This window comes from Polypterus senegalus, chromosome 4 (genome assembly GCF_016835505.1).
Source record: "Polypterus senegalus isolate Bchr_013 chromosome 4, ASM1683550v1, whole genome shotgun sequence".
Lineage (NCBI taxonomy): Eukaryota > Metazoa > Chordata > Cladistia > Polypteriformes > Polypteridae > Polypterus > Polypterus senegalus.
Window position 1 is genome coordinate 150,818,911 of NC_053157.1, and position 27,933 is coordinate 150,846,843.

General features: G+C 36.1%; 1 protein-coding gene across 4 annotated transcripts; it reads left to right on the plus strand.

Annotated features, from left to right (window-relative positions):
* Positions 1-8: 8 nt before the first annotated feature.
* lyar (Ly1 antibody reactive homolog (mouse)) lies at positions 9-27,791 on the plus strand. Of its 4 annotated transcripts, none has more exons than XM_039751482.1 (10): positions 11-105; positions 1,950-2,183; positions 2,810-2,992; positions 4,355-4,469; positions 12,100-12,207; positions 12,300-12,377; positions 12,896-13,301; positions 15,716-15,781; positions 19,277-19,362; positions 26,482-27,791. In XM_039751482.1, the coding sequence occupies exons 3-10, from the start codon at positions 2,871-2,873 to the stop codon at positions 26,617-26,619; spliced, it is 1,119 nt and encodes a 372-aa protein (XP_039607416.1). In that variant the 5' UTR covers positions 11-105; positions 1,950-2,183; positions 2,810-2,870; the 3' UTR covers positions 26,620-27,791. The 4 variants fall into 4 exon arrangements, with proteins under 4 accessions (XP_039607418.1, XP_039607416.1, XP_039607415.1 ...); XM_039751481.1 differs by lacking the exon at positions 11-105 and adding an exon at positions 1,595-1,746; XM_039751484.1 differs by lacking the exon at positions 1,950-2,183 and having other exon boundaries at positions 9-105.
* The last annotated feature ends 142 nt before the right edge of the window (positions 27,792-27,933 follow it).

A 27,933-nucleotide genomic window follows, 5' to 3' on the forward strand; every position in this document is an offset into this window, starting at 1 on the left:
GCGGCATATTCTAAAATACTATGAAAACACCAAAGTGTGGTCTGGCGAAGAGGTCGTCAATCAGTGTACCTGACAGATCGAAGAAGGTGGATTTGAATCTAAACGGTCGGTGTCGAGTTCAGATGTTCTCCCCTTGTGTCAGTGCGGTTTTTCTCTCAAGTCTCATAGACATGCATGTTAGGTTAGTTTTAGCTTTCCAAGTCAACAGTTAAACATCTAAGTGGATATCCATAGTGAGGAGACAGATGGGGAAGCTGCATACTGGAAAAACAGTGAAACCAGATGTAGTAAACCCTTGAGTTCTAAAAGCCTGTGCCATCCAACTTTGTGATGTCCTCTGACACCTGTTAAATCCGCCATTAAGGCTGCAAAAAGTGTCACTGCTGTGAATTATTCCAGTTCCAAACAAGGCAGATGCCTAATTATTATAGACCAGTGGCACTTACGTTACACATAATGAGGACCTTTGAGAGGCTGGACTCTTGTGAGAGACCACTTGGACGGTTTGCTTAATGGACAAAGATTGGAGTGGAGGACGCAATCATTCATCTGCTCCACAAGCTTACTCTCACCTGGATAAAGCCAACAGCACAGTGAGAACTGGGTATTTTTATTTTAATTTCCTTAGAGCCTTCAGTACCATCCAGCTATCCCTGTTGAAGGGTAAACTCAGAGATATGCAAATGGATGTCCTAGATAATGGACAACATTTCAGTTACACCACAACTTGAGGGGCTTGTGGACTGTTTCTTTGATTAGAATAGACTAGCTAAACATTATCAATCCCAAGGGAAAATTTAGATGCATCCAGCAGGAGAAAAATAATTGCCACTGTTCCCTTTTCCACAACAGTTTCCAGTGTGTCCAGAGTTAGACCTGTGATGTGAGCAACATTGGATCACCACGAGGAACAGTCCTGTCTCCTTTTCACTTTCCTTTGTACATCTCAGACTATAAATATAACACCAGGTCATGTCACTTGCAGAAATTCTCAGATGATTCTACACTTATGGGGTGTATTGATAAAGGAGGAATAGGGCAGAGTATAAAAGTTAGGTGTTTCTTGGTGCAGATGGGATTGTCTGCAACTTAATATCAACAAAGTTAAGGAAATGGTTATTGATTTTCACCACACCAAACAGCCTCCATACCTTTTCACTATTTACAGGATGGATGCAGAAGTGGTCCACTTGTACCAGTACTTGAGGGTCCACATCAATGACAGGTTGGATTGGTCTCATAACACAAAGGAACTATATACTGTATAAAAGGGCAGAGCAGGCTCTTTTTTGTTTAGTAATGTTGTTTTTCTGTGTGAGTAATGACATCCTTCACATTCTGCAACACTGTGATGGTCAATGTGATTTTCTACATTGTGGTGTTCTGGGCTAGTAACATCCTTTCAAGAGAGGCCCACCAAATCAAAAAGTAGAATAAAGGCTTAGGCCAGGACCAGTTATGGAATGCACTCTTGACCCACTGGAGGTTGTGACAAAGGGGAGAATAAAACTGAACAGAGCACATATTCTTACTGTTATGTTCATTACACTGTATTTTGTAAATAGGATTTATGTTTGGACGGATTACACAACCTTTAAACGCGGATCAACTCTGAATTAATCAGCAGTCAGTCAAAAGAAACAGATCAACCATTAAAGGGTTGCAGCTTAACCAGTGTGTAACGTGACATTTTATCCACTTAAACCACTCAAAGGGAAAGATCGTTTTACAAAATAAGATACTAAGGTAAGGCATTGGCACTGAAGTCACGTTTCATGTCACGTTTTTTTTTTCAACTTTTATTATATACTATTTTTTAAAACAATTGCTTTGAATTCTGTATTAAATTAACATGGATCTGTCATATACATTAAACTACTCCTGTAGTTCTGATATAATTGATTGTAATTCAACTGTGATTTTTAAAGACCTTTTTCTCTTTCATATAGTATGGCAAGAACATATTTACCACATTCCCGAAGATGCTGTCAAGCGTACTTAACTAATCGAACTGATTCCTCAGTATGCTACCGTTTCCATGCGCAATCCCCAACTTAAGAAAAAAACCATCAAGTCCCGGAACTGAAAGACTAGTACTTTGTTTCGTCGGGGAATGTAAATAGTGTAACGCTTCCTGTCAGTAACACGTATGAATGGACCTTCTTGGTGCCAAGCGTTGGAAGGTAACATTCATTTGTATATTACTGAAGTTTTAACTGATGGCAGAGAAATTCTAGTTTATTTAGGGGTGTGGAAAGTTGGGCTTTACCAGACTACGGTGAAACGAATTAGGCAGATCGCCAAAGCGTTGGCAGTGTTCTCAGAATTAATCTGGATAGTTTGTAATACACGTTTGTCTACTAAATAATATATTTTTGTTGGTTAAAATTACGTGTACTTGACATACGCGTGGTACACAAGAAGGGGAGAAGCGTCTTTTAAAGGTAACGCATGAGACTCAAGTTAGTTATTCTGTGTAGGTCTTGCTAGCCTCGTATGGAAAGCACTAATAGCTGGGTTTTTGGTTATTTCTTGGTTTATTTTTGATTATCTAAGATTGAAAGGTTGTTAATCTGAGGCATCTGATAATTTATTGCCGATTTTCCTGTGCACTCTGAGTTACTTGCGTGTTGTGTGGAATTGGTATACTAGTTCTATATGAATGAACGTATGTATGTTCAGTAATGGAATGTCGTGCCATTGAAATCTGCGTCCTTATTTGGCATACTACTACTACTACTGGTGTAGATTACAACATAATGTAACTGTATGTGCACATTACTCATTAGATGTTTCTTTTTTCTTGAAGGCTTTTGCAAGTTGAATTTTATCTTCACGCAGTTTTAAAATTAAACAACATTGTTTATAAAATGGTTTTCTTCACTTGTAATGCTTGTGGAGAATCATTAAAGAAAGCACAAGTTGAAAAGCATCTGAACATCTGCAGGAAATGTGAATGTTTGTCATGCATTGACTGTGGCAAAGATTTTTGGTAAGTATATAGGACGCCGACGTCTATCCTACCTATTCTTTTTGTCAGAGCTGCTTAAGGACACTTGCACTATTGACTGTTTGCTGGTCATACTGATGCATAACATTTTAAATTTACAGTCTAAATACTCCATAATTCCTTCCAAGTTTTAAATAGAATACAATAACAAATATTTTTTCCACAATAAATATCATCTTCAATGCTTGACACATTAATATAAAAATATCCTTAAAAAAGTGGGGTATTTCAATATTTTCCAGTTTCAAAGCAGTGTGAAAGCAATTATATCGGTGATCTCCCACCCTGATCTACTCTAGCAAGAAATAATTGAATATACTATGAAACTGAACACATAAACTCTTTTTTTTACTTATTATGAAGAAGGAAGTTATTTCTGCCATAATGAAGTATAACCCACTTGCAATTTCATTCAGTGCTTATGTGGGTCAGATATGAAGTTCAATGATATGCGTTTAATAGCAGGTTAAGCCAATTATGTTTGGAATTAGCAAAATGTGTTCATGTTGTAAATATGCTGTTTCTTTTTTTGTAATTGATAAAAGCAAAACCTGCTGAATTATGTACAATGAAACATTAGGCATTTTATAAAAAATGTAAATTTTACTAAAATATTACATGGCATATAGTACAAAATAAGTTGTATTCATTTAAGTAACATACTATTGACATCTAGAATAACCAACTATGTAGCAGAGTATAAGTACCAAATGAGAATAGGCTACCACTAACATAAGTCTGTCATGATCTAGTGTTCAAGCAGTTATGCATACTCCTGTCTTCAAATTTACACCTTTATATGTGGAAATCATACATACTGTCATTACTTGGATCTGAGCTGTGTTTAACATTCTCGGTGCATCTCTGTTTATCTGAAATCTGCAAGTACAGATGTACTGTTTTGTTTATGTGACCATTCCTCTTATTGATCCTAATGAAAACTTCAACTATTAATTATTGTTTCAAACCAGTTTACCCATTAGCAATTTTGTCTTTTTCTGAAAATCATGCAGCCAATTAAACATAAAAAATGTTAGAAATTAGGAGTATTTTAAGACCAAGAAATATTACTATATTATTCTTTCAGAAACCAAATTTTCATTATAAAGATTACCAGAGTTAACACCTTTATAACCTGGTTAGGTGCATTATCAGTAGGATGAATTTACCATACTGCAGTACTAGTGTATAAAAGAATTTAAATGTACCTTTTGTGCTTAGATAATGGTTTTTAGCAGTTTAATATGTTTGAGAGTAATTTATTGTTTCTATAAATATCACTATGCATACTTGGGCAAAATGTTTAGAAATAGTTATTTAATGCATACCTCATTTTTTTGACAGGGGTAATGATTATTTAAATCATCTTAAATGCATGAGTGAGAATGAGAAATATGGTGGCAAGGGCTATGAAGCAAAATCTAGCAAAGGTGATGTGAAACAGCAGCAGTGGATTCAGGTAATTCGGTTGAATTTTAGCTTCCTTTTAATTTAATTAGGAATTATTCATGAGATAACCTTTAAGAAATTAAATACCTTTATATAATCCTTCATTGTCCTCCTTTCTAAACTATGCAGTCATGTGAAAACATTAGGACACCCTTTGAAAGCATGTGGTTTTTTGTAACATTTTTAATAAATGGTTATTTCATCTCCGTTTCAACAATACAGAGAGATTAAAGTAATCCAACTAAACAAAGAAAACTGAAGAAAAGTCTTTTCAAGATCTTCTGTAAATGTCATTCTACAAAAATGCCTATTCTAACTGAGGAAAAAGATAGGACACCCTCACATGTATTCCCTCTTAAATTGGCTCAGATCTCACACAGGTATATCACACCAGGTGCACATAATTAGTAGATCGTTACTCTGCATGTTGAATGAGGCTTGCCCTATTTAAACCTCAGACATTTAGTTTGGTGTGCTCCTGACTGTTGAAGTGAGAGTGAGCACCATGGTGAGAACAAAAGAGCTGTCAGAGGACTTCAGAAAAAAGATTGTAGCAGCCTATGAGTCTGGGAAGGGATTTAAAAAGATCTCAAAAGATTTTGAAATCAGCCATTCCACTGTCCGGAAGATAGTCTACAAGTGGAGGGCTTTCAAAACAACTGCCAACATGCCCAGGACTGGTCGCCCCAGCAAGTTCACCCCAAGAGCAGACCGCAAGATGCTAAAAGAGGTCTCCAAAAACCCTAAAGTGTCATCTCGAGAACTACAGCAGGCTCTGGCTACTGTTGATGTAGAAGTACATGCCTCTACAATCAGAAAGAGACTGTACAAGTTTAACTTGCATGGGAGGTGTGCAAGGAGGAAACCTTTGCTTTCCAAGAGAAACATCGAGGCCAGACTGACATTTGCCAGAGATAAAGTTGACAAAGACCAGGACTTCTGGAATAATGTTCTTTGGACAGATGAGTCCAAAATTGAATTATTTGGACACAACAGCAGAGGACATGTTTGGCGTAAACCAAACACAGCATTCCAAGAAAAGAACCTCATACCAACTGTGAAGCATGGAGGTGGAAGTGTCATGGTTTGGGGCTGCTTTGCTGCAGCAGGACCTGGTCAGCTCACCATCATAGAATCCACGATGAATTCTACTGTGTATCAGAAGGTGCTTGAAGAACATGTGAGACCATCAGTTAGAAAATTAAAGCTGAAGCGGAACTGGACCATGCAACATGACAATGACCCAAAACATACTAGTAAATCAACCAAAGATTGGCTGAAAAGAAGAAATGGAGAGTCCTGGAATGGCCAAGTCAAAGTCCAGATTTGAATCCCATTGAGATGCTGTGGGGTGACTTGAAAAGGGCTGTACGTGCAAGAAACCCCTCAAACATCTCACAGCTGAAAAAGTTCTGCATTGAGGAGTGGGGTAAAATTTCCTCAGACCGATGTCGAAGACTGGTAGATGGCTACAAGAACCGTCTCACTGCAGTTATTTCAGCCAAAGGAGGTAACACTCGCTATTAGGGGCAAGGGTGTCCTATCTTTTTCCTCAGTTAGAATAGGCATTTTTGTAGAATGACATTTACAGAAGATCTTGAAAAGACTTTTCTTCAGTTTTCTTTGTTTAGTTGGATTACTTTAATCTCTCTGTATTGTTGAAACGGAGATGAAATAACCATTTATTAAAAATGTTACAAAAAACCACATGCTTTCAAAGGGTGTCCTAATGTTTTCACATGACTGTACATCTTGAGCTTTTTTTGTTAAATTTAGTTTTGCTGAACTAGGATTTCACCTTTCATTTTTTTTTTTTCAATCTTTTTCCAGTGACTTTTGTGTAATGTGATAACCATAACAGCATAAAGTGCTACAAGTGAAGTAAAATCAGTAGCCTCTGTATTTTACAACATCTTGTTTTTTTTATTTATTTATTTATAAATACATACACAGTGGGTATAGAAAGTATTCAGACCCCCTTCACTCTTTGTTATATTGCAGCCATTTGCTAAAATCATTTAAATTCATTTTTTTCCTCATTAATGTACACACAGCATCCCATATTGACAGACAAAAAAAAAGAATTTTTGAAATTGTTGCAGATTTATTAAAAAAGAAAAACTGAAATATCACATGGTCCTAAGTATTCAGACCCTTTGCTCAATATTTAGTAGCACCCTTTTGAGCTAATACAGCCATGAGTCTTCTTGGGAAAGATGCAACAAGTTTTTCACACCTGGATTTGAGGATCCTCTGCCATTCCTCCTTGCAGATCCTCTCCAGTTCTGTCAGATTGGATGGTAAACGTTGGTGGACAGCCATTTTTAGGTCTCTCCAGAGATGCTCAATTGGGTTTAAGTCAGGGCCCTGGCTGGGCCATTCAAGAACAGTCACAGAGTTGTTGTAAAACCACTCATTCGTTATTTTAGCTGTGTGCTTATGGTCATTGTCTTGTTGGAAGGTAAACCTTTGGCCCAGTCTGAGGTCCTTAGCACTCTGGAGAAGGTTTTTGTCCAGGATATCCCTGTACTTGGCCGCATTCATCTTTCCCTCGATTGCAACTAGTCGTCCTGTCCCTGCAGCTGAAAAACACCCCCACAGCATGTTGCTGCCACCACCATGCTTCACTGTGGGGACTGTATTGGACAAGTGATGAGCAGTGCATATACATACACACACATCTATTGTATAAAAATATCTTGGGTCGAGACGTGTTTATCTCGGAGAGACACTTTGACGTCATGTGAGACTAGACATTACAACCTTAGGAAGCAAGACCCGTGAGACAGTGACTTTTGCACGTCACACCCTACTTACAAACAATTTAAAACAAGTTCATCACAAGACATCTAACCTTGCAGTTGTTGGAATGCTTTTGGCAGACACACTTCATGTGCTCCCAGCTCTTAAAAATGTTATACGTTCTAGATGGTACATGAACGACTAAGTGAAGAAGAAAGAGCAGCGTGTCCAAAAGAGACACAAAAGCTTTAGAGAGAAAAGAAGCCCAAAAAGGATGCACAAGAGAACAATAATCTATGTGTAAATTCAGAAAATAAGGAAAGTAATAATCAGCCCGGATGTCCCGCGAGAGACACGTCAACGTCCCACATGACAAAGCAGTGAGACCAAACGACAGCTGCTGTACAGGCTTTTAAATGATCGACACGCAGCCCAACAAGCAGAGCATGCAGCCCAGGAGCAGCTTGAGAAAGCCAGCAGCTGATTCGTCCGCATCTCCTTAGCGTGCGTTCACCCCCACCACCCCTTCACAACGTGAGCAGCAGAGACGTGAAGTGGCAGGCGCCTAGTGCAGGGGTCCTCAATCCCAGTCCTGGAGAGCCGCAGTGGCTGCAGGTTTTTGTTCTGACCTGGTTGCTTAATTAGAAAGCAATTCTTGCCAATAAAGCACTAACAAGCTATGAAATTAAATTAACTCTGCTATGTCAGGTCATTCTCATATCCTAGATTTTCTTTCCCTTTCTATCATGCAAATGATTTGAAGGCTAAAATGGATGAGTAATTCTCAGTCCTTCACTTTTTTCTCTTCATTTTTCTTCCAAGTATTTAATTAAACCCAATAGTGCAGATAAATACACACACAGGTGTAAATTTAAATAAGCTAAATGGAGCAATGCTGCTCTCTCTTGTCATTTGCATGTTATTGATAATAAGGACCAATTAAAATAGCTGTTTAAGACAAAATTAAGCAATAAGGGCTCAAAATCACTAAAGTGAAGCAGAAGTGTTACTTTAGCAATAAGTGCTTTTTATTAAGCAACTGGGTTGGAGCTAAAACCTGCAGCCACTGCGGCTCTCCAGGACCGTGATTGAGGACCCCTGGCCTAGTGCACTCCGGAGGTTGGCTTGGGGGAGTAAGCGAGTGAAGCGAGGACAGCTGCTGTACAGGCTTTGAAATGATCGATGTGCAGCGCAAGAAGCAGAAAATGCAGAATGGCAGGAGGAGCAGTGAGCAGTAAGCAAGCAGGTGATCCGTCCGCATCTCCAAAGTGTGCTTTCAGCCACCCCCTTCACAATGCCAGCGGCAGAGGTGCAAAGTGGCTGGTGTTTGGCGCTCCCTGGGGTGGGGAGAGAGGGTGGGCTTGTGAAGCGAGCAGGGGGAAATGCCCCCTAGTATGTGTGTGTAAATAAATAAATATATATAGTGTGTGTGTGTATGTATGTGTGTGTGTGTGTGTGTATATATGTGGAGGAAATAATTATTTGACCCCTCACTGATTTTGTAAGTTTGTCTAATGACAAAGAAATGAAAAGTCTCAGAACAGTATCATTTCAATGGTAGGTTTATTTCAACAGTGGCAGATTGCACATCAAAAGGAAAATCGAAAAAATAACTTTAAATAAAAGATAGAAATTGATTTGCATTTCATTGAGGGAAATAAGTTTTTGAACCCCTACCAACCATTAAGAGTTCTGGCTCCCACAGAGTGGTTAGACACTTCTACTCAATTAGTCACCCTCATTAAGGACACCTGTCTTAACTAGTCACCTGTATAAAAGACACCTGTCCACAGAATCAATCAATCAAGCAGACTCCACACTCTACAACATGGGAAAGACCAAAGAGCTGTCCAAGGATGTCAGAGACAAAATTGTAGACCTGCACAAGGCTGGAATGGGCTACAAAACCATTAGCAAGAAGCTGGGAGAGAAGGTGACAACTGTTGGTGCGATTGTTCAAAATGGAAGGAGCACAAAATGACCATCAATCGACCTCGCTCTGGGGCTCCACGCAAGATCTCACCTCGTGGGGTGTCAATGGTTCTGAGAAAGGTGAAAAAGAATCCTAGAACTACACGGGAGGAGTTAGTTAATGACCTCAAATTAGCAGGGACCACAGTCACCAAGAAAACCATTGGAAACACATTACACGCAATGGATTAAAATCCTGCAGGGCTCGCAAGGTCCCCTGCTCAAGAAGGCACATGTGCAGGCCCGTCTGAAGTTTGCCAATGAACACCTGAATGATTCAGAGAGTGACTGGGAGAAGGTGCTGTGGTCTGATGAGACCAAAATAGAGCTCTTTGGCATTAACTCAACTCGCTGTGTTTGGAGGAAGAAAAATGCTGCCTATGACCCCCAAAACACCGTCCCCACCGTCAAGCATGGGGGTGGAAACATTTTGCTTTGGGGTGTTTTTCTGCTAAGGGCACAGGACAACTTAATCGCATTAACGGGAAAATGGACGGAGCCATGTATCGTGAAATCCTGAGCGACAATCTCCTTCCCTCTGCCAGGAAACTGAAAATGGGTCGTGGATGGGTGTTCCAGCACGACAATGACCCAAAACATACAGCAAAGGCAACAAAGGAGTGGCTCAAGAAGAAGCACATTAAGGTCATGGAGTGGCGTAGTCAGTTTCGGACCTTAATCCAATAGAAAACCTATGGAGGGAGCTCAAGCTCAGAGTAGCACAGAGACAGCCTCGAAACCTTAGGGATTTAGAGATGATCTGCAAAGAGGAGTGGACCAACATTCCTCCTAAAATGTGCAAACTTGGTCATCAATTACAAGAAACGTTTGACCTCTGTGCTTGCAAACAAGGGTTTTTCCACTAAGTATTAAGTCTTTTTGTTAGAGGGTTCAAAAACTTATTTCCCTCAATGAAATGCAAATCAATTTCTATCTTTTATTTAAAGTTATTTTTTCGATTTTCCTTTTGATGTGCAATCTGCCACTGTTGAAATAAACCTACCATTGAAATGATACTGTTCTGAGACTTTTCATTTCTTTGTCATTGGACAAACTTACAAAATCAGTGAGGGGTCAAATAATTATTTCCTCCACTGTGTGTGTGTGTGTGTGTATATATATATATATATATATATATATATATATATATATATATACGTGTGTGTGTGTGTGCACCCCGCCCGGGGTTTGTTTCCTGCCTTGCGCCCTGTGTTGGCTGGGATTGGCTCCAGCAGAACCCTGTGACCCTGTAGTTAGGATATAGCGGGTTGGATAATGGAGATGTATGTGTGTGTGTGTGTGTGTGTTTGCATATGTGTTCTTTATGTATTTCTTTTTTGTAGAGTCCTAGATTAACATTTTATTAGTCTTCCTAATGGAAACCCTGTCTTGCGTGTGTATATAGACACAACCACCTTAAGGCCTTTCTTAAATATGGCAGGTATGTCACCCCAATCCTCTAATTATTGTATGTAATAAGACAGGGTGTGAATATTTTTTTTTTTATACTTTATGACCTTAACTACCCTAGGGCACATTGAATGAATAGACAACACTCAGAAACTCAATACAGTATTGTTTGTTTGATTTTTGGCAACAAGAATAAAACGTACAGACAAGCAAAGAAACCAAAGTCTCAAATGTATTTTTTCATTTTATAATAAATTTACAAAGAGAACAACTGAACAGGTGAAGCCAAGACCCTCACACCAAAAAAGTAGAATGAAGTCTAGTTTGGCAGAAACTGTATTCCTTCCGTAATAAAAATCGGGCACTAAGGTTATCTCCCTTAAGAAACAGTACTTCATTGACCAATTACAAAATCAGAAAAGTTATTTTTAGTTAAAATAAAGCAGTTTAGTTTTTAACAAGGCAGCTTTGCACATAGTTCTCCCTCATGCCAATCTTCAGAAAGCAGAAATAGACTCTTTCCTACTATACAGAGGTAAAATACTAAAAAGAAATATGTCATCTTTATGCCTTTTGGTTAATTTTCTGCTAACTTAACTATTCACGGTAACACATCGTTTAAGCAAGGGTGCACAAATTTTTGAATGCCACTGTAAATGCTAGCATTTGACGATCTTGGATAGTATTTAAACTATCAGGAAAATAATGTAAATGTTGACAGCCACTAACATAGTCTCCTCCTTGAGTTTCTGAAAAGGAAGACTTTTTTTGCACTCACAAAATGTGTACCATGTGGGCAGACTCCAGTGATTCTTAAATTGGTCATCTTTTTTCAAGTTGGAGTTGATATTACACATTGTGAATTTCATGCATGACCTTTGGTTGAAATTTTCTTTGAGCACCAATGTGATAAATGAGAGGAAACCTTTCAGTCAATCAAGTGAATTTGTTTAACTAATAGCTAAGTCTGTCTCAACAAATTTATATACTTCATATTCCCACAACTTTTTGCATAAAGAAGTGCTTCCCGGCTTCAGTCTTCAGTGCACTTCCCCTTAATTTCCACTGGCATTCTTTGAGTTCATGATTCACTCTTAAGCTGAAAGCTGGGTCTTCTTTATTAATGTCTTTGAGGATTTTGAAGACCTGGATTAGGCCCCATGTAGTCTCTTTGCTGAAGACTAAACTGGTTTAATTCTTAGAATTAGTCAAAGTACCATGTGTCCTCAGGTCCTGGGACATACCTGGTTGCTTTCCTCTGCACAGCTTCAAGTGCTGCTACATCTGTTTTGTAGCCTGGTTACCAGAACTGCACACAGTACTCCAAATATGCTCACGCTAGTACATTGTTAGTCTAAGCATAACATTCCACGATTTATATTCAGCAGTTTTTATAATGTAACCTTTTTGCCTTTTTAATTGCTTCTGCACAGTGATGTATGATGAAAGCATACAAGATTATTTCCTTTAAATTTATATATTATATATATATTTTTATGTATTTTTTTCCTCTACAGAAAATACATGAAGCTATGAATAAGCCTGGTGTTAACCCAAAAGTTGCTGAAATACTGAAACAAATTAGTTCCTATGACAATGTTCCAAGAAAAAAAGCTAAGTTTCAAGTAAATATAATTCTTACTGGACAATATAAATATTTGGGTGATGTATGTTACAAGTGCATATATTTAATACCTAAACTATATTTTTTCTTAAGAACTGGATGAAGAACAGTTTAAGGATTCACAATACAGCTTTGCATGACCAAGTGTGGGAAATATTTTCAGCTTGTAGTGTAAGTAATGCCATTTTTTTTTTTTTTGCACATGCACAAGGATATACCAGTCAGATTATATTCAAGGGTGCAGTATAACATTTTCAAAAAAGTTCATATGACAAAATATGTAGGCACTCTATAATTTCAATTAAATACCATACTGTGAAAAGATAAAAATGAAGTAGATATTACAAGTATCCCATGAAAGTCTCTAAATTCTTTCACACCTATCCACTACTATAATCACCATCATTTAAGTTGTGTTTTGTATTTAAAACATAAGATTATGCTGAGCTGTTTTCTTATGTTAAAAAGCAATAGATTATTTTTTGCTGATGTACTCGGATTTATTTATAAATGTTGAATACTTCTAAATATATAATAATAAAAATATATTTAAATTATACAACAATCTTATAACTAAATTAGCGCTTATTTGCAAATGCAGAATATATTGTGCAATTTATTCACAATTCTTCTGTTAACTGTTCTCATATTATCTACAATAGTTTTTTCCTTTTTTTTTTCTTTAATAGGTACCAAACAGCAAGGAGGATAATCCATCTCTACCTCAAGAAAGTCTTAATCAAAATGAAACTTTGATTAAAGATAATGTAGCTGCTTCAGATGAAAAGAAAAAGTCTAAGAGGGAAAGAAAAGAAGAGAGAAAAAATAAAAGCAAGAAAGAAAAAAAACATTTGAAGTTGGACAATAAAAAGGGAAATGAAGACAGAAAGTCTACCAAAAAAGACAAGATTGAAGATTCAGACAGCCAGTCAGAAGGAGAAGATATTTCTAAAAGAGAAAATGGAGAACTGAAAAAAAAGAAAAAGCAGCATGCAACAGAAGACTTTGAAGAAATCGATGTGGTAAATGAAAATGAGCATGAAAGTTCATTTAGCAATGGAAAAAGAAGGAAGCGCAAGCTTGAGTGTTCTGAAGGTAAGAGGGATAAGTGGTATGATCAAATTTTGATTTTTCTCTTCAATTAATCAAGACATATCTGAAAAATATTTTCCTTTTTATCTACTCCTGACCTTTCCACTAAATTCCGAGTTAAGGGCCAAAGTCTTAAGACATCTAAATAATCAGAACAACTTCACTTTTATTTAATATTCTGAGAACCGCAAACCTAAGTTTGTCTACTGTACATCAAGATGAATTTTATTGTACCTGAGTAAGACATTCATATTATCATATACATTACAATTTAATTACAAACAAAATAAATCCAGCCAAAGAGGAAGAACATCCATAAACTCTTAATTGAACATGCTTAATTGTGTTCTGGACTTCAACAACTGGATCATGACCTATTAGCATTCTTTCTAAGGCAAGAAAGAACCAAAACCCTAGACATGTCACTACTCCATAGCAATGCACAAACTTATACGGGTCCAGCTTAGTGTTACCAATTAACATAATATGCATACCTTTTAGGTGTGGGATGAAAGCAGACAGTAAAAGCTGTACATTGAAGAAATGAATGTCAAGAATCAAATCATATAATGCACACAAACATATCACTGAATCAAATGAGTAACAAAATTATTAAAAACATTTAATCAGTATTGTTCTGGATGAAATATATTAATAAATTTAGCAGCTGTATATTTTAGGATGAGATACAATCTTTTTTTTAATTTTCAGTTGGTATGTGCATACTTAAATGTTACTAATATAATGTGAATGTGTTAAAATTAATAAATACCTACCGTTTCAATTGTGTCACTAAGGAATTATAACTTTAATTCTAACTCTTGGAAATGTGAAACAATGAGTAAAAGTCTGCTTATAGTGTATTATCTAGGTCATTAATTTGCGTACTTGCCTTGATGTGATATCTGGTTCACAATTAAACCCAGTAGACAAAGTGTTAAATTGAAATGACTCCTTTTGGCTCAAGCAGAACTTCCATTGAGAGAGATACTGCCCAGGGGCCATTTTTTGCATAATATTTCAAAATGTAGATTAGTTTAATATTTGTAAGGGAACGTACAATAACATCATTCAAATCTTGAGTGTCAGTGATAACTTTGTGGGTTTAAGCATGATGTTTGCTATGAAAATTAAACCCAGTTTCCTTTTCTATTAATGATGTAAAATATTGTTAAACCATTCTGTCTTTGTTCAATTTTGGTATTGTATGGCAAGTGATAGTGGAATCAGTGTTCTTTGACATTTCTTTGAATTTCCAGTATCTGCCCTTTGCAAGTGATATTCTTAGATTTTTTTTGTCATAGTATAAAATTTATTATGATGCAAAATAAATTTGAGATGCTGACCTTTATTTCAGTAAGAGGTGTGAAGTTCAATTAGTTAGTTACTAATGAACTTTTATGTTAATATTCTTGTTCTCAAACACAATTGGAATACTTTTGATATTTCATTTATTTAATTATGATGCTAAGTTCTTTTTAATAAGTGCTTGTATGAGATTATCACATAAGTTAAAATGTTGCGTAATTTTTTGATCATTTAAATTTATTGAATCAATCTTTTTTGGTTTATAAATATTTTGATATACAATATATTTGTGTTTGGGTATGAAGCAAGACTCATTAACTACATATTTATAAAATTCCATATTTATGCTGTATAGGAAAATATCAATATCCATCTTGCTAAACTCAGTTTCTTGGACATTTTTTTTTTACAGAGATCAGTTATCCAAAATTCTTTTAAATCCTTTGGAAAGTAACATATATAAAGAATATATACATTATCAGCTAACTACAGTGCTAAAATTCCTACAGGCTATTAGATGTTTCTTTTATGTAATTGAGTTTTCCCAGTTGTGCTAAATTAAGTAAAATAATGGTGTCATGGGAAATGAAGACTTTAACATAACATTCCCTGTTCTCCTTCTTCCAGTTTTGTGGGGATTGTAGATTATCCAGCCCCCATTATGTCTGGGTTAATTTATGATTATGAGTAATCAAAGAAGATGTTATGTTTCCAAAATTAGGTTTGTTGTAGTTGTAATTACTGTATATACTGAACAGCTTCTTCTTAAGTTAATGACAGTAAAATATTAAATGTTTGTATTAGTTGTGTAACATCAATTGGACAAAAAATTCCTTGATGAAAAATTACATTATTCTGTCACATAATTTGCTAAAATTTAGTTGTAGTTCTTTACCTGCATCCATTTTTTCTTAATTGCCTTTTACAGAAATTTGAAACAGTTAATGTTTCTGGAAAACATGGTGTACTAAATTACTTGTACTACAAATATAATTCATTATAGTTTTTTTAATTTATCAAACTATTGATAACATAATCTGTTGTTATTAGCATCTCCTTATCAAGTACTTTGTATAATACTGACATAAACATTCTGTTCTTTTGAACAGAAAATACAAAAGTTAAACAGCTGAAAACAGAACCTGAAGATGTGGAATTTGAAAATGAAAATAAAGGTAACTAGATATTAATTTTGCATTTTTTTAATTTAGTTGTTTAATTTTTATATTTGGTGTATCCTGGTCATTGTTATTAAAGTGTGTAAAATACAGACTGAATTAAAGAAAAGTCAGACATGAGAAAAATGACACCCCATTAAAAAATAATAATAGTCGAAAGATATATTACTATCTATAAGGTGTTTATTTTTTCTTGACGGGGGGAAAAATGCAAAACAATTGCACAGATACATGGGAAGCTGCGCCCAGAGCCGTAACCTCAAACAATGAATCGAGCCAGTCCCACAGGGCTGTGTCATGGCACAACCAATGTGTGCCTCAAGTTTGAAACTGTATGAGCATAGTGATCTATATTTTATATTTAGACTGAGAAATGTTGATTTTTTTTAACTATAATAGAATGACACTGAAAATCAGTAGTAATTTTAGTATTTCATTTAATGTACTGTATAACTAAACTTAAAGAACACATTTCTACACTAATAGAGCCTAGGAAGTGCAAGTAATATATCTGTGTAAACCAATCCAAGGTAAGATTTGTTTTTGATTAACTTATGCTAGACTTTCTGACACTTCTAATGGTAACATGAAAGTGTATTGTTTGGTGATGGTTTAAAAAAAAGCCTGATAGGCAGTGTTACCATTTAATGGCTTACCCCTAGCAAAGAGTCCTAATGGAGATTCATGCTTAGTGGAAATTGGAAATACTCTTTAAAGTAATTCTTCACTTGGATAACTAGGTTAGGAGTGCTTCCTCCAAGCTAGGGTATATGAACAATAAGCTTGTACAATATGTCTGTTTTCACATTTAAAAGGTTAGCCACTAAGAGCTGCGCTTTGCCTGCTCGTCTTTACACATATTGAGCATGGGAAAATGTCGATATAAATAAAAAACAAGATATCATTCTCATTATTATTAGACAAGGAACATTTTTCCTTCTTTCTCTGTATCCAAATAAATGCAGAAGAGAATTGAGGCACATAGTTTTGAATACGCTGTAGTGGTAAAGACGTGTGGCTCACCATACTGTGTAAAGAATAACACTGTCTTACTCCCATAAATCAAGGTCTTACAACTTTCTCCAGTAACTTAATTTTTATTATAGCAAAAAACTACAACCCCTTAATAGCCCCTTAATAAATGGAGGTTAAGCAATACTATATTTTGTGCCAACTTTTCTTTTATCCCAAGATACTTTAGTGTGAATGAAAAATTGACCATGTATGAATGACTGTAACCTGTAATAGGCTAGTGCCAACTTTCGTTTCTGTGTACATGATGCTGCCAGAATAAGTTCTAGATTGAGACCTTGTATTTGAATGAGTGGGTTGGTTAAAGGATTTATTTAATATATGACAGTGTTATTTTAATTAATTTTAGGTTCTTCTGGTGAGATTCATTTATGGAAATTGTTTTCGCAAACTCTGGTGCAGCAATTTTTAGAGTGTCAAACAGTTGAATAAAAGCAGATTTCAACAGGATCATTAATTGAAATTAATTCTGTTGGTTTCAGTGGTCTATTTTAAAAGTCAGTAATTAGACTATATTCGTTTGGTGCAAGTATTTTATTTTCCAAGGAGAAAAAGATTTTTTTTTTTTTTTTAGGCAACGGAAAACACCAATTTTAATTAGTATTTGCTTTGCATTGCACTGCCAATCTTAAGTGTATGATGAAGATTGGTTTAAAAATACACAATATTGAACAGGGAACTAAACCATGATGTTTTACAAACACAGTAACTCTGGTAGGACCATCTAGATTGGGTAGTATTTTGTTTAAGATTACAGTGGGAGCAAATTATTTCTCTCTGCTTCTAAATGATAAAGTCTGATGCTAAATCTGTCAAATGGGTCTATTCCAACTGTCTTCAGCTTGTTAAGGTATAGGTTTGAGGGGATTATCATTGGGAATATAAGAGGTTTCCAGGATTTATATGTTAAGCAAAAACAGTAGTGATTTTTAGATTGCTTGGAGCTCTCACAATATTACATTGTGAACAATGTAGTGATTTACAAATTTTGAGATTTAACACAGGCTTGTCCACGAGTATAAGCATTTGAGATAACAATATTAATGTAGACTGAATGCAACATATTGTAAGGGTATGCCATTCATTCACTGTAATAATATAAAAACTTCAATAATTTTTTGGCTATCAAATAGAGTAGTGTATAAAAATAATTTGCAAGTTTATTATATATATTTACATATATGTATATATAATATAAAAATAATATGCAAGGTCAATAAACTCTTGTTACATTTAAATTAGGCTAGTCTATACTTTTTTCTTCAACCTGCTGCAAAACTATGTATACAGATGGATTTTTGGCAATTATTACTGAAGCTTGCCTGAATTGTTCTGTCAAGGCCTGCTGTGTGTTTCACTGTTTAAAGTTTTTACTTTACCTTTAACTTGCACTGACTTTATCCAAACACAAGATGGCAATGTAAGTACAGTTTCCCTTCTGTCTGATTAATCAGTTGGGCATTGCATTGACTTCCAAGTTTGTTCTAATGTGTAAAAAGCTTTGCATATATATTGAATTAATAATTTGTTGAAATATACATTTTTTCACAGCATTATTTTATGATATTTATTATATAGCTGAGTTTTAATTAAAAGTAAATGTCTGAAATTACTCACTACCTGTCTAAATTATTTGATGTAATTATTTTAGTTGCCCAAAACTTATTAAAGTCCCTGTTCAGTCTACTTCCTCTGTTGCTAGAATTGATTTTGAACTTCCCTCAGCAGACAACTCAACACTGTTATCCACACACCCATGAACTCTTCCTTGTCCAATTCTTTGATCACAAATAATCGTTTCTAAAAAGTCGTGCGCTGGATGTACTTCATAATGAGTTCTGTGATAGAATGTATTGTTAATGTCGAGAGCAAATTTTAATTATGGCAAACAAGTTAAATTTTTTATTTTTATGGCATTTTATGTAAAATTTTTAACTAGAGTTTGAGACTGTTATGTGAGATTGTTCTTAGTCTGAATTTTGTGTTAAAGTGTGCTTTGGGGATTCTGTTTGCATTCCTCTATGCCAAACTCAAATCCAAAACATAACTGAAGTACTAAATAGTGATGTAAGGTAGCATTCTAGTGGCCTTTGTGAGGCTATATAAAATTATAGCAAATTTACTATGATGTAATGCTTGTCTTTCTTGGTGTAACATGTCAGTTTCATAGTAATTGTAAATGTGAGTGTTGTTAACTTTTCATGAATGATACCAAATTCCAGTCAATCCCTTTTTCAGAGAAGTCTGTTCCAAAGTCAATTTAAATGCTTTTTTTGCATAACACTAAGACGTAAAAATAATGTGTATTGTTTAGTACAGTGAACACGTAAACTACCTATAAATTTTTTTTTCTCAATCCAATTTTCTACTTTAGAGTGGCAGTAGAGAATATAAATTCATGTTACTCTCAAGCAAGATAATTGTATAGATAACATGATGTACATCTCTTTGTTTACTCAGGGAAATTCAATTGGAAAGGAACAATTAAAGCAGTTCTTAGAAGTGCACCTGAAGATGGAATACCATTAAAAAAACTTAAAAAGAAGGTAAGCTTATCGACTGTTTGTTGTAAAATATTAGATTAGAAGAATTCATTTTTCAGTCAGTTTCATCTGACTCTGTCATTAATAATGAATAGTTTCATGAATAATTGTAATCTTCAGTTCAACTTGCTGCATATAGTATGTTTTACAAGCTAAATAGTGCCAATTATATTAGTTCTAAATTAGTACCTTAATCTTTCTGTTCATGAATTATTAAATGATTTTAGCAAAACAGTCTAGTTATGCAGATATTTATACTTCTTTCAAGCTGTTGTTACATTTTTTTTACCTTGCTAACAAAATTAAGGGAAATATTCTCGTGAACCGTAATACATTTAGTACCCAACACTGACATTTTTGTTCATTTAACCATTACCGGATCATCACCTGTATTGAAATATCAGTCATTCAGTCTTTATTTGGTAAGCCTTCTTTTTAATAATTCAGCAAACTCAAGATGTACGCAATCCAGAATAACCAGTAACAATCTGCTAGATATTGTACATGTTATAGTAAAACACATGCTAAAATTATTTGATATATTACGGCACACGTGGGAGAAAGTATTGATAAAGTGTGGTTTTTGCAAAAAATTTATTGAGAAATCTTCATTTAATGCTTCTCATTATTTAGGCTTTCAAGAGTTTCATAAATTGTATAACATAAAGGTTGATATATAGTGTTTTTCCAAGCCATATGTCTTGTGTAAGTGTTGCAAATATTCATTACATGCATATTATCAAATTTGCTACACTTGCAATTAGAAACAATATATTTTTGTGTTGGATATGGTGCTACAATTTTTCCAAAACCAGTAGTTGTGAAATAAATGAGACATTGCCACATCATTAACCAACAGAAATTATTAATTGAGCAATATTACCATAAGGTTCATCCTTTATAAGTCTGCCTTTTCTGGCCTTTTAGAAACTCTAAATATTACAATTTTGGATGTTTGTGCTTAAATACAGTATTATCCACATTGAAAAATACAACAAAAAAGAAAAGATATTAAGGGTTAGGCCTGGATAAAAATATTTATTTTCTGATTAATCTTTATTTTTTCATTTAAACAATTCAAAATCAATTCTTAAAGTCTCAAGATTGATCTCATGAATCTCTATCCTGCTCAATTAACATATATAGATTTTTGCTTATCTTTGTTTTTGATGTCTGAACCAGTAGATGTCGCTAATGCTCTTTTAAGGCTTTCTACAGAAAAAGCCCTTTACTATCTCATCCATGCCTTCGACACTTACAGTAAATCAGATTTGTGGGCTTGGTACACATTCAAACAGTGCATCAGTAAAGAACAACTGAATAAAAGCAAAGCCATATGTAAACTGTGCAACTCAAAAGTTAAGTACTGTTGTAACACAATAAATTTGAGAAACCATTTATCCCGATGTCACCCACAAACTTAATCTAAGTCAACATCCAAACAAGTAGAGCCTGAGCAATCTAGAAAGGAGACGGCGGATAGCCCCAAGCTTCCATTCAATTTACTTTGTGCCCACAAAATAATGGAATCTATAGCAGTTTTCATCTCTAAAGATATGAGACCCTCCAACATTGTTGAAAAGGAGGCCTTTTCACAAATGATACAGGTTGTTCAACTGCGGTATGCTATACCAAATAGCAAGAAAATGAGTGACGTTATTTTACCTAGGCTTTATGAAGATTTTAAGCAAAACATTGCTACATCTCTTAGGTCAGCAGAGAGAGTAGCCCTGACTTGTAACAGCTGAACATGCAGAGCATCAGATTCCTACTTAGCAATTGGCTGTCACTACATTAAAAACAACTCAACACCTGTGGTGGATATGTTGGTGCAAGGATGGTGCATACAAGTCACACCAGAAGCAACCTCACTTCTTATACACAGAAGTTCTGAGATGACTGTCTTTCGTTCCAAAAATCTTTGTAGCATTCCTAATGCGCTGTTCCATCACATGACTGCCTCAATCACAAGTTTGTGAATTGGCAAGTCCAAATAAATGTTACTTCTGGTTATGCATGTGCCTAGCAAATGAATATCTCCACAAGCTGTACCACACAGATCATATTAGTGGCATTATTAGTCACAATAGCCAATTCTTTTTCTTTTATGTTCCATTGATCCAGTGCCACTGTCAACAAGCATCAGCTCTAGATCCACATTTTAAAATGCTTCTTTTTTGTCTGAGGACTGTGAGGACACATTTTTGAGACTTGTTAATACGACTGCTATAAATGAGCAACTGAAGATATATGTAATTTGTAGAATTGTAGAAGGATACAACTCTTCTTGCTGTGTCTTTAATTTTGACTAATTCAAGATTATTTTAAATGTCCAATAGAGTAATAAATTTGGCTTACAGTTTAGTTGAAGTGTGTCTACATGGAGATTCATAACACACAAATAGGTTATTGAATAACATTTATTATTTAAGAAGCAATATTTGATTATTTTATAATAATATTTGCTAGATAATGTTTTATAAAGTCGATGCCATTGCATTATATTAAAACAAAGTGCACACCATAGTATGTGTGGATTCTGACATGACATTACGTGAGTTAGTTAAATTATGGTGAACTAGCCAACCTGCGGCGTACCATACGCCGCATAATCAGGTCGGTTTTTTAATGATTTTTATGCACAGGGAGAAAATTAACATTTGAAAAATCGGTAATGTAATAAATCGGCAAGAAAAGCAACATTGTAACAATGCATGGAACGAACCAACACACAATCGTCCGTGACTGAAAACTGGCGGACCGTCCTCGCACCTTCTCCTGCCAGAGGGATGGGGGTACATGGTGCGGAGTCTGGAACGGGAGGAGAGGAGAAGGACGTCCGTTCAGCTCCGTCCGTCATGAAGTCTGCTGATTTCTTGTTCAGTATGCACTGCCCGCTCATGTGCCCACCTCCAACTTGTCACTTGAGTCGTCATCTTTACACAGTCCAGATGTACCTGTGACTGACGTAGACTTTTCATTGCTCTGTGTGGTTTTGGCTGCTTTTGTATATATAATCCACCAAGACACCCGACCACGGTAGTAGCGAGGTGGGAAGGGGGTGTGTACAAAGGTTTGGGATAAACCAGTGGGAGCGCATGCGTAGCACTTAGTGGGAATTCCACGGTTTGCAGCCCGAATGGGGTTCAACGGCTTACACACGCTCAATGTCATGCATAATTATTTATTGAATGCTAAACACTTCTGGAAAGACACTGTTGTCTAAAACGGGTTGGTGTGAGAATACAACAGTAAGCGAACGAAAAGATGGAACTCTGGAGAGAGCAAAATACAGCACAATAGTGAACCCGCGGCATAACAAATGCTGCATAATTATTTATTGATGGTTGAACACTTCTGGAAAGACACAGTTGTCTAAAAAGGGAGGGTTTGAGGATACAACAGAAAGTGAATGAAAAGATGGAACTCTAGACTTTTCATTGCTCTGTGCGGTTTTGGCTGCCTTTCTATATACTGTATAATCCACCAAGACACCCGACCACAGTAGTAGCGAGGTGGGAGGGGGGTGTGTACAAAGTGCAGGAGCATCTAAGAAAACGCATGTTTGTCGCGGATGCGAATTGCTGTATGTAGTGTGTAAAACAGTTTGCTATGGTGCACGCGGCCGTGCGTCGTAATCGAAAACTCGGTTTTTAAAAACTGCTTACTTCATTGTGTTTTAACCTCAGTTGTAAAGGAATGTTTTAAGGATCCCATGGGATACCCCTCGGTTTTGGCTGCTTTTCTATATATAATCCACCAAGATACCTGACCACGGTAGGAGGAGGGTGTGCACAAAGGGTAGTGACGTAATGAGTGGGAGCGTATGAGTCACACTTAGTGGGAATTCCACGTCTTGCAGCCCGAATGGGGTTCAACGGCTTACCCACGCCTCTCTGCGCTGGGTAGACACACGGTCAATCTCATGCATAATTATTTATTGAATGCTAAACACTTCTGGAAAGACACGGATGTCTAAAATGGTTTGGTGTGAGAATACAACAGTAAGTGAATGAAAAGATGGAACTCTGGAGAGATCAAAATACAACACAATAGTGAACCCGTGGCATAACAAACGCCGCGTGGCTCAGACGTGCATGTGGACTCTTACCCCAGATGAAAGGGACTAACTGGGTTGTCAGTGAGTTTTTGCGTCTGGGCAAATGGGCAGACTGTGTGAATGCCTAGAGAGCGAGGGTGGATGCCGGCCGGTGAAAAAGGAGTGCTGGTGGGCAGGACCACGTCTTCCGTGTTCCTGCAGGAGCATCTAAGAAGACGCATGTTTGTCACGGATGCGAATTGCTGTATGTAGCGTGTAAAACAGTTTGCTATGGTTCATGCGGTCGTGCGTCGTAACCGAAGACTCGGTTTTTAACGACTGCTTACTTCATTGTGCTTTAACCTCCGTTGTAAAGGATTGTTTTAAGGATCCAATGGGATACACCTCGCAAACCGTTTCACACGCTGCATATGGCGATTCACCTCCCCGAGAAACATGCCTCTATGAACAGTCAACCTGGTCAACGTTAACCTGACCTGCACTGCATGTGGCCTTTACGTCAGACGAACATAAATGACGCCATTTTTTCTGTGTCGTCGCGTCTGAGTTGGTGGCCGTAGCCCTGCGAGTTGTCATCGTATCCAATGGTCTTGGAGTTGGTGGGCGTGGCTCCTTCCTGTGTGCACAATAGGTGTCTCACTTGTCGGCAGCTTAGTGAATCCATATCCATGCCCATTCCGGCGTGCTTTCCATGGTTGTCTTGCCTTAGTGAATTATATACAGTGATCCCTTGCTGTATCGCGCTTTGACTTTCGCGGTTTTGCTCTATCGCGGATTTTATATGTAAGCATATGTAAATGTATATTGCGGATTTTTCGCTGATTCGCGGATTTCTGAGGACAATGGGTCTTTTAATTTATGGTACATGCTTCCTCAGTTTGTTTGCCCAGTTGATTTCATACAAGGGACGCTATTGGCGGATGGCTTAGAAGCTACCCAATCAGAGCACGTGTTACATATTAACTAAAACTCCTCAATGCTATAAGATATGCCTCCTGCGCGGTGCTCGATTGTTTGCTTGTCTCTGCCTCTATCTCACCCTCTCTGACATTCTCTGCACCTGACGGAGGGGGTGTGAGCAGAGGTGCTGTTTGCACAGAAGCTATTTGCCTAGTGGATACGGATGCTCCTCTAAGAAATGCCGCTTTATCGAGGTGCGTCCAAAAGCACACTTATTGATTTTTTGATTGTTTGCTTTAATCTTGTGCTCTCTCTCTCTCTCTGACGTTCTCTGCGCTTATCGGAGGAGATGTGAGCAGAGGGGCTTTTTGCACAGAGGCTGTTTGCTTAGAAGATACGGACGCTCCTGTAAAAAATGCTGAAAGGCTACCTTCGCATTGATCCCTTCATTGCCGCTGCTTTATCGCGGTGCTTGCATACTTAAAAGCGCAACAGCCCTATTGATTTTTCATTGTTTACTTTACTCTCTTTCTCTGTGTTTGCACAGAAGCTGTTTGCTTAGAAGATAGTAACGCTCCTGTAAAAAATGCTGAAAGGCTACCTTCGCATTGATCCCTTCATTGCCGCTGCTTTATCGTGGTGCTTGCATACTTAAAAAGCACAACAGCCCTATTGATTTTTCATTGTTTACTTTTCATCTCTCTCTGACATTCTCCGCTCCTTACGCGCATTTTGAAGAGGAAGATATGTTTGCATTCTTTTAATTGTGAGAAAGAACTGTCATCTCGGTCTTGTCATGGAGCACAGTTTAAACTTTTGACTAAAGGGTGTTATTTCATGTCTAGAGGGCTCTTATAATGTTAAAAAACGTATGTAGATGGTCGTAAACAGGTTTTCTATGCGCTAACTGCGAAAATATTAGATTTATAAATAAAGAATCCTACTTCGTGGAAATTCATTTATCTGTCTGGAGCGGATTAACCGCGATAAACAAGGGTTTACTGTATAACTGTGCGGAGAATATTTATAAACAGTGTGGGAGAGTTTCTAAGGGCTTAAAATATATAAAAATAATCATACAAACATATGGTTTCTACTTCGCGGATTTTCACCTATCGCGGGGGGTTCTGGAACGCAACCCCCGCGATCGAGGAGGGATTACTGTATATAGATTTTGAATCAGTGTAGTGCGCTGAAAAAGTTTATTTTTTAAAGAGCAGTGATATTTTGTTCTACCTCTTCCAAATACTGATGTTAACTCATTACCTTCAGGTATTTCTTCTTATATGTCATTCCATGCTTATGCATATGTTATAAAGTCTCTATGTAGACACCCTCATATATTACTGAAATTTGTCACATTAAATTACTGCTCTCTGTGCCTGATTAAGTAATCTCTTAAAAAGCCAGCACTTCAAATTAATCAGTGCACACTAATTCAGTCATGGTAAAATTGATATCAAATCGAATTGGGGCATTGTGAATCAAAATCAAATCAAAGCAGGACATCAGTGCCAATACTCAGCGCTTTTATTGGCACTGGGTTTCAAATAAAATAAAGAGGAATCAAATTAGTCCTGTTTGTCCTGCTGTATTAATAATATTTGATAATGAAATAAGGTTATATTATATATATTAATAATATTTAAAATATTAACCAGTAAATAATTAAAAAATTGAGTAGTGAAATTATTGAAAGAATATGTTTCTAAGCATACCCATCTTGTGGTGTCTTAAATTATAAATAATAATTTTATAAGGGCGAAAGACCTGTTCAAAGAACAATACACTATTCTTGGCCATTATAAAGAGCTAATCTCTTAAACTGTGCTCCTTATCATTATCTTACAGTCTTTTTAAGGTTAAGTATATACAAGGGTACTTCAGGACTGCTTTATGATACATGACATTGTTGAAGACAATGAAGATCATTCTGAAATGAGGTGATACTGCATATATATTGCACAAGAACTCTTAAAATCCTGGATAAGTTTATCACTTTTCAAAAAAACTGTATTACGATGGAGGAGTAATTATTGAAACAACTGGCTTTAAATGACAGGTAGACAATTATATGCAGGATTGATCAGTGATGTATTGTTTAAACTGTATAAGGCACAATACAGGCCTCACATTGTCGCTTATCTTTATTTTTTTTCTAGGTTCTAGCTCAGTATTATGCTGTGACAGGCGAACATAATCACAAGACTGAAGAAGAGTTGAATTCACTTTTTAACAAGAAAATTAAAAGTAATCCTAAATTTAGACTTTTAAAAGAAAAGGTCATACTGGTAAAATAAAATTATTAATTATAAAAATAGCACAAATATCTGTGTAAATGATTTTTCTATATTCTACCATGTCAAAATATAACAAGTATGTGGTTCATTTTTCAAATGCAATTATACCTGTATATTTTATCATTTTAATGAGTGGAATTTATGGTCATATTGCATCTGATTCAAAATGATGATTTCTTCCACCCTCATGTACTTTGTAATTTTTATATTTCTAACTGTGATGTGCTGTTTTTTTATTTTGTTTTTTTAACCCTTCCAGTTATTCCTTTTTGGAATAAAATAGTACAAATGTCTGCCACAGGGTTATTTTTTCATGAGAATTTTTATTTCAAATCTGTCAAGCAAGATGTAAATGTTCCTGAGTGTTTGCAAAATGTATAACTGGTTGTCTCTATGTGCTTAGTTTTTTGTCTCGGCTGAGATGGTTACTTTAATATTTTCTCATGTACACATGAAAAAATGAAAAACTTAAACCTTTTCCATGGTTAGAGAGGTATCATACTAGTTTTAGGATTAAAAGTGTCTTTCATTAAGTTAATGTACTCATGAAGTTATTTTTTGAATGCCTAATATACAGTAGCCAGTGTCAGACACTACAAAAATATAACCTAGTAAACTTCTAAAGGACTGTGTCTTTGTAATACTGCATTTATTCTCATAATCTCATAGAAATTGTCTCTCCCCATATTTTTTTTATTTTTATAGTACTTGATGTACTCCTGCCCTTGGGCAGCCATGGGACTTCCAGGCTACGTCATAACATCTGAAGCTGTGAATCATAATCTTTGGTACAAGGCAGCACTGTTTGGTGAATGATATATAGACACAGTAGCATTGTTTAGTTAACTGCAGATGTTCCCCAAACACCCCTAGTGAAAATGCAGACCTTTTTTTTTGGCCAGTGTGTGTTTTTTGTGAACAGCTCCCTTCTCTGTCTCATTATTGAATGGAGCAAAATATACACAAATAATTTTGAAGCAGAGGGAAGACAAAAATACCATTATACGAAGTAGTAAAGCTTTTTTCCTGCACTTTAGTTAAAGGCTATACATTGTATTATATTTTAATGTGCAAAGTTAAAAAAAAAAAATCAAATGCAAGTTTTTAAATACTAAGGCCACTTGCAAAGATGGATGCAGTCATTCTTAAGGTTAATACGACAAGTCAAAAGTAAGTGGCACATTTCAAAGAATTTTTTTTAAATTGCTCACTCAAATTCCCCTTCAACGTTCAATTGAATTAAGCCAGTTTGAAAATATTATGTTATTCTCTATCCTAACCCTTATTCTCTACTTTCTGCAAAAGGACTCCATT

What these genes read in the sequence shown, in the direction of transcription:
- lyar (XM_039751484.1), top strand. Translation starts at nt 2,871, where the DNA reads ATGGTTTTCTTCACTTGTAATGCTTGTGGAGAATCATTAAAGAAAGCA. An exon ending in GACTGTGGCAAAGATTTTTG is followed by an intron (nt 2,993 to 4,354) that starts GTAAGTATATAG and finishes TTTTTTTGACAG; the next exon opens with GGGTAATGATTATTTAAATC. An exon ending in CAAGCTTGAGTGTTCTGAAG is followed by an intron (nt 13,302 to 15,715) that starts GTAAGAGGGATA and finishes TCTTTTGAACAG; the next exon opens with AAAATACAAAAGTTAAACAG.